Source organism: Bufo gargarizans, chromosome 2, assembly GCF_014858855.1.
Source record: "Bufo gargarizans isolate SCDJY-AF-19 chromosome 2, ASM1485885v1, whole genome shotgun sequence".
Classification (NCBI taxonomy): domain Eukaryota; kingdom Metazoa; phylum Chordata; class Amphibia; order Anura; family Bufonidae; genus Bufo; species Bufo gargarizans.
Genome location: NC_058081.1, coordinates 266,512,453 through 266,524,664, shown reverse-complemented (window position 1 = coordinate 266,524,664; position 12,212 = coordinate 266,512,453). Strand labels below are relative to the sequence as shown.

Genomic DNA, 12,212 nt, shown 5'->3' with positions numbered 1-12,212 from the left:
GCTCTGTCATGTGATCAACTCTCTGATCTCCAGCTGACACAGGACAGGAAGTCACTTCTCCATTCATTCCTATGAGACATTGAGGAATACATAGAGAAACTGACTTCCTGTCCACACAGAAGATGCTGTGTCAGTTGGAGAGTCTGATTGCTGGTCACATGAGAAGCAGAGGGAGGGGATAGCTCACAACTACAGCCACTGGTCAGATTACATTCACTACAGATGACATCATGTACCTTTATAGCAGGTCAGAGAATACATTTTTTTTGTGGGAGTTCTTTTTTAAGCCTGTGCATGTCACAAAACACAAAAACACAAACATAAATACAAAAATAGAATTTAAAAATAACATAAAAATGAACAAAAAAGATTTTTTTTATTTTTTATTTTGAATTCCGAAGACATAATGTCTCCTCTCCCCAATGTATACACAAATATGTACAGGTAACAGAGTTCCTAGATTGGCCATTTCCACTGATTTGCAGGAGGTTCTTCAATAAGGGGCTCCCAAGGCTTCCACTCTGCCATTTTTCTTGCCAGATACAGTTCATTTTCTGCCTGTTATGGATTAAACATTATTAATAATCTACATTTCATATTTACATACATACATACCAGCAATTCATGAATATGTTATTAGTGAAATTCCTCCATGGACAAGTGATCAGATTATTTCTAATTTGATACTTCATCCAGAATTTTGTCTGAATGGAAGTTGAGGTGCAGTTCTTCTGGCTCTGGCCACTGTAGCCTCTAGCAGCTGCCTGAACACCTGATTGCTGGGGGCTCTAGGTGTTGGATCCCTACCGATCTGATATTAATGTGAAAACACCAAGTTGGAGCTCACCTCACCATACACCACCGAGGAGCACGGACACAGGACCGGAACCAAGGCTGGGAAGTAGCAAAAAAAGTAGATTGTCCAGCTTCACCTCGTAGTGCGTATTTTATTAGGAAAAGTGCTTAAAACCAAACATCAGGCTCATTTCATCTACGCGTTTCGGATCAATATAAATTACAGATCCTTCCTCATGACCAAAGCAGCGTTTTGGTGTCCGCCTACAGAGCGGAATGGAGGCGGAACGGAGCCAAACTGATGCATTCTGAACGGATCTGCATCCATTCAGAATGCATTGGGGCCAAACTGATCCGTTTGGGGCCGCTTGTGAGAGCCTTCAAACGGATCTCACAGGCGGACCCTGAAACGGCAGTGTGAAAGTAGCCTTATATCTATAAGTCTGCTCACTGGCACCTCTGTTAATTTTTTTTCTGTCACATTAGCCAACTCTAATCGTTTCCTCTTCTTGGAACGCACTGCGATACATGCAGTGCATTCCACTGATATTCACTTCCTCTCAGTGGAACGCAAGCTCGACCTACTTCTGGTGAGCTACCTCTTTCCGGCCGGTGGAACGCACCACGATACGAGCGGTGCGTTCCACTTACCTTCACTTCCTCTCTTTGGAGCGCAAGCTTGCCTGCATGTTCTGCCTACCACCCCACTGCATGCCGGTCCCACGGCTCCTTCAAAAGAGCAGAAACCGGCCTGGCGTCTATGCACCATTGCACATCTCGGCGGCCGTAGGCCCCCCATTCCTGCAGCCTATATGCATCTCCTTCACCTCTAACTCCAGCGGCACAGGTAAGCATCTATTAGCCATACTATTAAAAGATAACTGTCGTATTATTATTTTTTGGGGAGTATTGGATTGTGGTGATATCTCCTTGGTGGCCCCATTTCAACTTTTCACTGTGTACTCAATTACCCCTTAATTCCACAGTTTTATTCCCTGTACTGCCTACTTTTACCTGTGCTTAAAATCAGGTTGCTAGGCATGGTCCGTCTATGTGTTGAAGGACGGAGCACGCAGAAGCATGCAGCCTGCAAGGTCAGATTACTGACAGCCAGGGACTGTAAGTAAATGATTAAAGCCAGGTCCTCCCCAGCAGCTGATAACAGTGCCTGGGCTGTGTGCACTTCTCCCTGTCCCTGCGCTTGGCAGACGCTCCCTCACTCAGCAGAGCTGGAGTATGCAGTGTTGGTGCAGCGCAGACCAGGGAAGGGAGATCTGCCGTCTGCTCAGTGTATAAATGATAGCAACATGTGGTAAGAGGACCCCTTTGTGCTGCAGGAGATTAACCCTTTAGGGGTGGAGGGCTCTGGTTACTCAAACTTTTGGGGGGCTATTGTTACTGGCTAGTGAGGGCAGGCGGGATTAGCCTCAGGGTGAGGGCAGTGGCGGCCATCTTAACTGAATAGTGTAATTGCAGTTTTAGGCAGACTGGTTCCTAAGGGCTGAATCTTATTGAATACGGGGTAAGTCAGTCTAATAGTAACTGATTCTGGAATATCATGTTATTAGCAACTACATATATGAAAATTGAAATTAGGGTCTAAGTGTGACAGTTATCCTTTAACTCTATTTTTTAAGGAAGATCATTGTTCAGGAAGATTATTATTATGCTGGTTACTCCAAAATTCATGAATCTTGCTATACATCTGTGATATACAACCAAATTGATCGAATGGCTCACAATATGTCTGAGAGTACTATTAGATTTAATATCAGTGAACATGATACCCTGTAACTTGACCAGATATAAAGTGCGTTTATGAACTGTGAAATATATCCCATTCCTTAATAAACAAATAGATATTCTACAATTGTACCAGATACGAAAATGACTGGATAATCAGAAGAAGGTGATTTTTGTTATATAGAAATATATCATGGATATGTATTGATATACAAGGATGTAATGATATTTTTAGTAAAACATATTATATTATAACTTTAGTAGTGCCTGACGAAGGCCAGATACGGCCGAAAATGTTCGCACATTTACGCCGCATTCTATTGCAAATAAAATCTATGAAAGAAACCTTCTTCTGCGATTTATGATTTTGATGACGACGGGGCTGGGAACCCTATCTACAGCACAAAGAGGCAGGTAGCCACAAAGTTTGGTATAAAACCTATCCTGAGGATAGGTCATCAATACTAAAAGCCTGGGCAACCCCTTTCATTTATTGCATATATTCTTGCCACCTCAAGCTAAAAAACAAATTAAAGGATGGTGGCAGTCCGATAACCTGGGGTGCAAAAATATACATAGAAGTATTCTATCTAAGCTGGACCACTATATAGAGGAATTAAGCAGACAATATGCAATGAATAGTGAATCCAAATAAAGTAGCAAAACATAATGTGCATTACAACCTATTCAATATACCAATCAGATGTGAAATCCTAAAGGAACTAGGTTTGCATCGGGTATCAAAGTCTCAATACTTTTTTTGATACTTGGTTCAATAAGATACCGAGATTGGCGTCTATTCGATATCAAGCTGCGCAGCTTAGTATCAGTCCCTATCGGAGAACATGAAGCGAATAAAGCATAAGTGGCCACACAATGATGGAGGGAGAGGATCCCAGTTAAGCCAGTACTCTCTGCTCTACACTGATGAGGGGCAATCACCCTGAAATAGCTGTCTGCAGATGAGATGCTGGCTTATTTATTATCCAAGTCATGTCTCAAGGCCTATTTAAAGGGTGGACCATTGACTTATAGGATAGCTGCCTTACATCTGGTGGCATTAAAGGCAGAGCTAGTAAAGAGCTCATTTGCATCCCTTTCTTCCCTTACTAGTTTTATTGTGATCTGTTGTAATGTATATTGTCATGTTGTGGCACTGTTTTGCTTTTTTATTCATGAAATTTTTGTACGGTTTTTAGATCCCGATGGCCAGTATACGTGAAATACATTCATGAAGAATTAAACGTTTTTTGTTTGTTTTTTAAAGGAATTAAAAAGTTTTTTCCGAGATTCTCAACAATCCTCAAGATGTAATTGATATCAGATCGGTGGGGGTCTGACACCCAGGGCCACCACCGATCAGCATTTTCCACTTTCCAGTAAATGGCGCTGCACATGGTAAGCTGCAAGGAGGCCATGGTGATCACTGGAGTGCCACCGCCTCCTCAAACAGCTGATCAGCAGGGGTGCCGGTCTCCCATAGATCTGATGTTGATGACCTATCCTGAAGACAGGTCACCAATATCAGATTCTCTGAAAACCCCTTTAAGCTGTATTTAGGGGTCTGAATTTTTTTATTGTGCATGGCCGCTTTCAGACAAGCATATTTGAAATGCGTACATAGGCTGGATTTTATGTTCCGGAATCCGCTGCTAATGTTAATGAACGGAGCTATTCATATGGGCGGAAATTTTCCGTTAGTATTTGAAATCCGCAGCATGTCTGAGTTATGTGTGGATTTGTTTCCGAATACACACATTACAGTCTGTGCAGTGCATAAATAATGAAGGAAGGAAGAAATACACATGGAAATCCTGATGACAATACTGATGGTATATCATTAGGATCCTGAGCCAGAATACTGACGGATTTCAATACCCTCGGCAGAAAGTGGCCTATGGTGGATAAGTTCATGTGTCTCTATGTGCCATGCAATTAATGCTTTGGGAGTCTTGGTTCCTGTAGGCCTTAATTTCTAATAAAACAAAACTTGCAAACCACAACTCTGTCTCTATGCATAAAGTGTTATTAAAATGCATCATTAGGCCCCTTTCACACGAGCGAGAATTCCACGCGGGTGCATTGCGTGATGTGAACGCATTGCACCCGCACGGAATCCGGACCCATTCATGTCAATGGGTCTGTGTACATGAGCAAGCAAGTGCAGATGCGATTTTCACGGATGGTTGCCAAGATGTTGTTTGTAAACCGTATTGCACCCGTGCAATAAAAACTGAACAACTGAACGCAATCGCAAACAAAACTGAATAGCTTTGTTTGCGAAATCGCGCAGCTTTCACTGAACGTATCCGCAGCGCATCTGGACATAATCCAGACACGCTTGTCTGCAAGGAACCTTAGCTAGAATTCGGTATATAAATTAAAGGGCATCTGTCAGCAGATTTGCACTTATGAACCTGGCTGACCTGTTACATGTGCAGTTGGCAGCTGAAGACATCGGTGTTGGTTCCATGGTCATATGTGCCCGCATTGCTGAGAAAAATGTGAGGATTCACTAGTCACATTGCCCAAGGATCACAGGGGCACTCCCAGATGACCAGCTCATCTTCAGAGGACCTATTATTTTGTAAAGGGATTTTTCAAACCAGACAACTACTGTAAATAAGCAATAAAGTTTGACACTGTAGCCTTCAGACCTGTTTGACACCACCAATGCTATTTGATGGCATTTAGCTACTCCACTGCCAGGATGGTTAAGCCTACTTTCACAATAGCAGAATTTTTTTCCGGCAGGCTGTTACCTGCTGGATCCGTGCTACAGCAAGTCCACCGTGCTGGCGGAAGTCCGGCCGCAGCACGGCAAACATGCAGTATGCTGTGGTTTTTGTCCAGCCTCTCGCCATGCTTGCCATGCTGCAGCCTGCCCCCATTATAGTGCAGACTTCCGCCAGCATGGTGGACTTGCGGTAGCACGGATCTGGCAGGCGGCTGGAAAAGGCTACCGCGAGTGTGAACGTAGCCTAACACAGTGTAAGGAAAGGAACATAAATTCATATTTTGTTTTACCTGTACAATGACTTCTTCTATTTGGCCACAGTTAATCTTCTCCTCCAGTTTCTCAACATTGCTTTCCTACATAATAAACATCAGAAAAAGTTACTGCTTCTGTGGAAACAACGCAGGAGCAACAGCTTCTTGTCAACCTCATCCTTGACCAACGATGTTGCCATGAGGTCCATGTTGTGGTGCCAGATGACGGTTGCAATGCTCCTGTCTCTTTATGTGAAATTATATTGGACATCCTGGTTGTGACAAGTGGCACAATATGGTGCTGCCATCAGGCCAGAGGTCAACATTTGTCCTTACAACTTGTAAGCATGATAATTGCTCTAACTATTTAACCTAAAATGTCACTGTCAATAAAGATGAATACGGGAGTGATACAGATACATGTAGCTAGTCTGCACATATTGTGGGCGATGGTCTACAGCACAGGACTGGCTGTTTGACCTGAAAGTGTCACCAGGACAGAAGTAACTTTCTAGGAAAGACTAATGCACTGTGTTATACCTGGCACAGAGCCTGAAGAGGCTGTACAAGGAATAAGGACAGACGGTGATGTGCATCTCCCCCTTAGGCCCCGAGTTAGGCCTAACACAGTGAGGCAAAGGAGGGCTGCATCCATGTGAAATGGCCGCACATCTGGGACAGACCACAGCTCATGGGAGTTCCAGGCCAACAGTGGCCCTACGGTCCAGTTATTACAGCATCTTTCTAATTCGGGACAGTAGGTCTACAGTAGGTGGCCTCACACAGACAGCATTTCCACAAACCACACACAGCCATGTGAATGCAGCCTCAAAAATGCATCACTTTGCTTTTCTGGCAGTTCATTTAAATATACTGTTTCCTGCCGAGCGCCTATGAACTTGGGGAGTTTTTCCCAGTTTCCACCACTTTACCATACTAAGGGTCCATTCAGACGTCCGTAGTGCATTTCGGATCCTCAATACACCCGGCCGGCCCCCCCATAGAACTGCCGGACAAGTGCGGACAAGAATAGGCCATGCTCTATTTTTTTCCGGAGCCGCGGACCGGAAGATCGGGGGCGCGCTCCGGAAATGTGGATGCGGAGAGCACATAGTGTGCTGTCCGCATCCATTCCGTCCCCATAGAGAATGAATGGGTCCGCGCCCGTTCCGCAGAACAGAGGCGGACCTATTATACAGATGTGTGAATGACGCTTAATATGGCATAATTTTAATCCAGAGCCATGTGATAAGTGGATGCTCTCATGAGCAGGACCTTGACTCCAACTGGCTGAACTGTTGATTAGTTTGTTACCCTGTGCATGTACCCTCTGAATTGTAAAGTGCTGCAGAATATGCTGGCACTATATACATGTAGATTAGGATTATTATTATTGTGGTGCCTTTCAGGAAATCACAGCACAAGTTTTATTTAAGCAGGAGCACCAAACTGGGGTCAAACAGATGTTCCATGCAGACCAGGGGCCCATTCTAGTGAGGCCTTATTCACATGTCAGTGTTCGGTCAGTGATTGTGAGCCAAAACCAGGTGCGGCTCTATACCTTATGTCTGTGTAGGCTCCAGTCCTCAATCACTGACATGTGAATGAGGCATAATGCTTCCATCCATCCCAAAGTTGTTCTCTTGAATGTGAATGCCGTAGCAAATATGCAGAATCCACAGCAAGACTTGTCGCAGAATTTTCCACAATGTCTGAACTTACCTTACGGGTGAGTCCGCGTATGCGTGTTTTACCTGCAGATTTCGGTACCATTACAAACCTCATCCACACGCTGCAGACTTTCCATGTGGAAAATGACATGCAGTGCGGAGTTTAAAATCCACAGCATGCAAATTTCTGTTTATGGCCCCTTACTACATACAGGGGTGAAATCCAAGATGAATCCGCTTCAAAATCTACGTGTAAAACGTGATTATTGTGCTGCAAATTCACTACACGTAGTACAAATCAATCTGTCCTGTGTACTGAAACCTAGTTCAATCTGTGAGAGATGACTGAAGTGATGCTAGTGTGTAGGATTCAGAGTAGTCACTGGAATCTGAATGAGGAAGGAGAAAGCTAATATACAGATCGCTAATGCCAACATTACTTACCGCTTTTACGGCATTAAATCTGTCTTTTACAATTTGTTCTGTATATTTCCGGTAGGCGGCATCCGTTGGAATGGTCTGCAGCGCAGCAAGAATTTTTGTATATAATATTCTCAAGCGCTGTCCATGGAAAAGAACAGAATGAATAGGTGACCACAGTTACGCATTTTGTATGGAAAATATTGGCAAAAAAACAATATGCATTTGGCCCCCACCCAGCTCTGTTCTTCCTGTTCCAGTGGTGATGTGACCCATCACCTCTCCTGCCAATGACTGGCCACAGTTGTCACACAATTGTCTCAACACATCACAGGATAGGCATGGGTTAAGTGAGCCTGACTTTTTGGTATAGCAGTCTAAGTCTACTTTCACACTGGCGTTTTGGCTTTCAGTTTGTGAGATCCGTTCAGGGCTCTCACAAGCGGTCCAGAACGGATCAGTTTTGCCCTAATGCATTCTGAATGGATAAGGATCCGCTCAGAATGCATCGGTTTGGCACTGTTCCGTCTCCATTCAGCTTTGGAGGCGGACACCAAAACGCTGCTTGCAGCGTTTTGGGGTCCGTCTGATGAAACTGAGCGGATGCATGCGGTTGTATTATCTGAACAGATCTGTCCATGACGGATCCACACAAAACGCAAGTGTGAAAGTAGTCTAAGCAATTTTTTTTTAAATAGCTGGCTGATCGGCCCTTTTAACCCTTTCCTGACATGTGACGTACTATTCCATCACATGTCGCACCGGCTCCAGAAAGGAGCTGGCTATGTTTCACACTGCAGACAATCGGGGCTAATGTCTGCAACTGGTGAAAGTGCTGATCGCAGACATTTAACCCCTCAAATTCCATGATCAAATGTGGCCACAGATACTGAGTGTGCAAAACCCGGAAACGCTGAGCTTCTGGGTCTGGAACAGCTCCCCCACGCAGCGACCAGGGGAGCTATTCATTGCCTGTAAAAGACCAGGGCCTGCTAAGGCTCTGATGCCTTTCATAGGTATATTCCAATGTAGGCCTGCAGGGGGCAGCACTGCACTGAAATATACTGATCTTTCTATATTGATGCAACAAACCAGCATAAATCTGTAATTAGATGGTTGTATTTATTTGATTCCAAGTTACTGCGGCTATACAGTATGTAACGTTTCGGCCCATAGGCGCTCATCAACACAGCCGCACATCACACTGCGCCTACCTTATCTTTTCTTCTTAAAGCAGCATTAGTCTGAAGAAGGCCATTGGGCCGAAACGTTACATACTGTATAGCCGTAGTAACCTGGAATCAAATAAATACAACCATCTAATTACAAATTTATGCTGAAGTTTGTTGCATCATTTACAATTGGGGTGGGAACCCTACTTCAAGCAAAAACACAGAGTGTGTAAAGGTTCCAATTAGATCTTTCTATATCGTAATGGATACAATTCCATTACTTTATACAAATTGCAATATAATGATTGCATATAATAGTCACATAGGGTAAAAAAATAAATTAAAAAAACTCAAATCACCCCCCTTTTTTCCAGCTTCCCCCTACATCCTGTACAATATTGAATGGTGCCATTAGAACATACAAAACAAGCCCTCATACTGCTGTGTGAACAAAAAAAGAAAAAAAGTTATGCTTCCAAGAAGGCAGGGAGTAAAAAAAACTAAAATCGCCCAAGGTAGCCCTGGAGCTGACAACCCTGGGGTCCTCTCAAGTCTCCTAAACATACAAAAGCCACTCGCCTTTTCATGATCCTGATGTTACTCTGTTCCCATCCGCTTCCGCTCCCCACAGGACCAGGAAGCAATATGGTCCCGTGGCTGCTGTGGCCAATCACAGGCCTCAACAGCTTGAATGCTACATCTCAGCAGTGATGTATTGTTCAAGGTGCTGTGACTGCTGAGGCCTGTGACTGGCTGCAGTGGTCTATGTGGGGACTGGAAGCGGCCAGGAATGATGCAGTGGTGAAACTACATATAGGTGAATGTTTTTTTTTTTTGGTTTGTTTTTTTAAGTTCAGGGGGACAGGGGAGGTCACTGGTGGTTGTCTGCTCCAAGGCTGGACAAACCCTTTAAGATCTTTATTTTTGGAGATTTACTTCTAATCAAGTACTTTTTTGCAACATACTAATACATTTGAAGCAATACTTTCAAAATTAACTTACTTCATGAGGATTTTGGGCAACAGCCAATCCAACTAAGCCAGTGGTCTGAAAGAAAGCAGCACACGCTTCAGAAAAGATCACACAAAGATCCCAGAATACCTTCAATAAAAGTGACAAGCCCTCTACATACAATGGTGGCCTGAGTACAAATGGATGGTAACACACTTTAGAAGAGGACTACCCGTTTGGCTGGGTTCACATCAGTGTTCAGCCTTTCCGTTCTTCTGCTCTGTTATAAGTCTTCAAAAATCTTCCTCTGAGCAGAAACCTAACGGACCCCATTATAGTCTATGGGTAAACCTAACGGACCCCATTATAGTCTATGGGGCCCATAGGCTCCATAGACTCCATATAACAGAGCAGGAGAACGGAAAGACTGAACACTGATGTGAACTCAGATGTACATGTAGCAATTCCATATACCAGTCACAGAGTATAGTATATCCTTTATTGTAAGACCCTGGGTTTACACTGCAGCTGATACAATAGAGTATATAGTAGTTAGATAGCAGTTACCTCACATATACCAATAACCCCCTTTACAAGTCCTAGTGGTCCAGTTACAGGGCTATATAGGTATAAAATGTTGGTGAAGTGGTTTTCTGAGATTTTAATACTGATGACCAATCCTCTGATAGGTCATCAGTATCTGATCGGTGGAGGTCCAACACCCGGGACCCCCGCCAATCAGCTGTTTGAGAAGTCAGCGGCGCTGGCAGTAGCGCTGCAGCCTTCTCCCAGCTTTCCCTAGGCCAGTGACGTCACATTCATCTGTCATGTGGCCATGGCACAGCTCAGCACCACAGAACTCTCAGATAACCTCACAAATCTGCTGGTAGATTGCAGGCTGTTATTTACTGCACAAAGATGTAACATAATTAGTCCAGACTGAAACGGCAGGAGCTGTCCACTATACTGAACAAGTAATTGACTTTCTCAATTAGAATGGCTTCAAGAAATCTCTGGCATTAAATACTAGTATTTAATGCTAGAGATTCCTTTTACAGGTGATCCTAATTGAGAAAGTCAGTCAGATGACTATTATTACTGATATACCATGACCTGGATGAATGAGAACCTTCACACAAATATGATGTAGTGAGTTCAAGGCCAGCTGAGCCGCAGTCACGTAAATAAAATATATCTATATCCCATAGCTGTGAATGGTGGTCACGATTGCACGGTGCGCTCCCCTTTCCATTCACCTCTATGGCACTCCAACAGCGGCAAACTGAGGTGGCTGTTCTCCATTCACTTCAGGGGCCTATTCTGAAGATAGAAGCGGGTCCCCGAGGCGAGACCAGCACTTATCTGACATTTATGACCTATCGTAACGAGAGGCCATCCCAGATGGGTCAACCCCATGAACCATTCTGATAAAATACATGCTATTGGTGTATTTTTGCGAGCAAATCACTTCAATTGTAAGATGTCCCCCATGTAGAGGGCAATCAGTCCAGCCCTAGCCCTCCAGCACATCCACACACCTGCATGGTAATACATACAGATTGCAGGGCTCTAGGAAAGCTGGGTGACAGCTCTATTAAACATTACTGACAGTCACTCAGCTTTCTCGGGTACAGATACGACTGGAACAGCTCATCAATGTGACACTGACATGGAGGTCTGCGGGTAGATGTAGGTATGTGTGTATCATTCACACGTTACATATATGTGCAGCTGCATGCATAGAGCACACAGCGACAGGGCTGCGGCATGGGGGGTAAGGACAGACGTCCATGCACAGGCACACACAGCTCCACACTGTCCCTGTGACCTCCTCTGTCTCACCTTCTTCAGTACGCCAGCCATGTCTGCTTCGCGCTGCACTATGGGTAGCAAGAGCGTAGTTCACACCGCTCTAGACCCAGCCAAGCGATCCCCGAGTAATAGAACGATCACGTGCCTACTTCCGGATTCTGCGCCCCACTGCGTATCTTCCAGTGTGGCCGGTGCTCAGGCTCTGGGTAATGTTTGCCCGATCCAGTAGATTTATAAAAACAAATAACTGTAGAGAGGACGTGGGCACGTTTACCCTAGCTGTCAAGCGTCCAATTTCCACTGATTGGATACTGACAAGGTAGTACATAGAAGGGGAGATTTATCAAATGTAGCTTAGTTGCTCATAGCAACCAATCAGATTCCACCTTTCATTTTCCAGAGCTCCTTTGGAAAATGAAAGGTAAAATCTGATTGGTTGCTATGGACAACTAAACCAGTTTTCCTTTACACCAGGTTTGATAAATCCCCCCCCCCATGTACCTAGGTTGCAGACTGGCCATAGACCCCACTGGGAAATCACCCCATGGCCCAATGCCCAGGGGGCCACCCAAGTGAGGGCTTAGGCAGACGACTAGGGAGGAGAGAACTGACTTTGGATAAAACATCCGAAGTCGATTCGCATAATACTTTGAATACT

General features: G+C 44.4%; 1 protein-coding gene across 1 annotated transcript; it reads right to left on the bottom strand.

Moving 5' to 3' along the window:
- Positions 1–406: 406 nt before the first annotated feature.
- NDUFA5 (NADH:ubiquinone oxidoreductase subunit A5) lies at positions 407–11,700 on the bottom strand. Its single transcript, XM_044280271.1, has 5 exons — positions 11,585–11,700; positions 9,794–9,838; positions 7,644–7,760; positions 5,566–5,631; positions 407–558 (listed from the first exon to the last, which is right to left on the bottom strand). The coding sequence occupies exons 1-5, from the start codon at positions 11,603–11,605 to the stop codon at positions 457–459; spliced, it is 351 nt and encodes a 116-aa protein (XP_044136206.1). The 5' UTR covers positions 11,606–11,700; the 3' UTR covers positions 407–456.
- Positions 11,701–12,212: the final 512 nt, after the last annotated feature.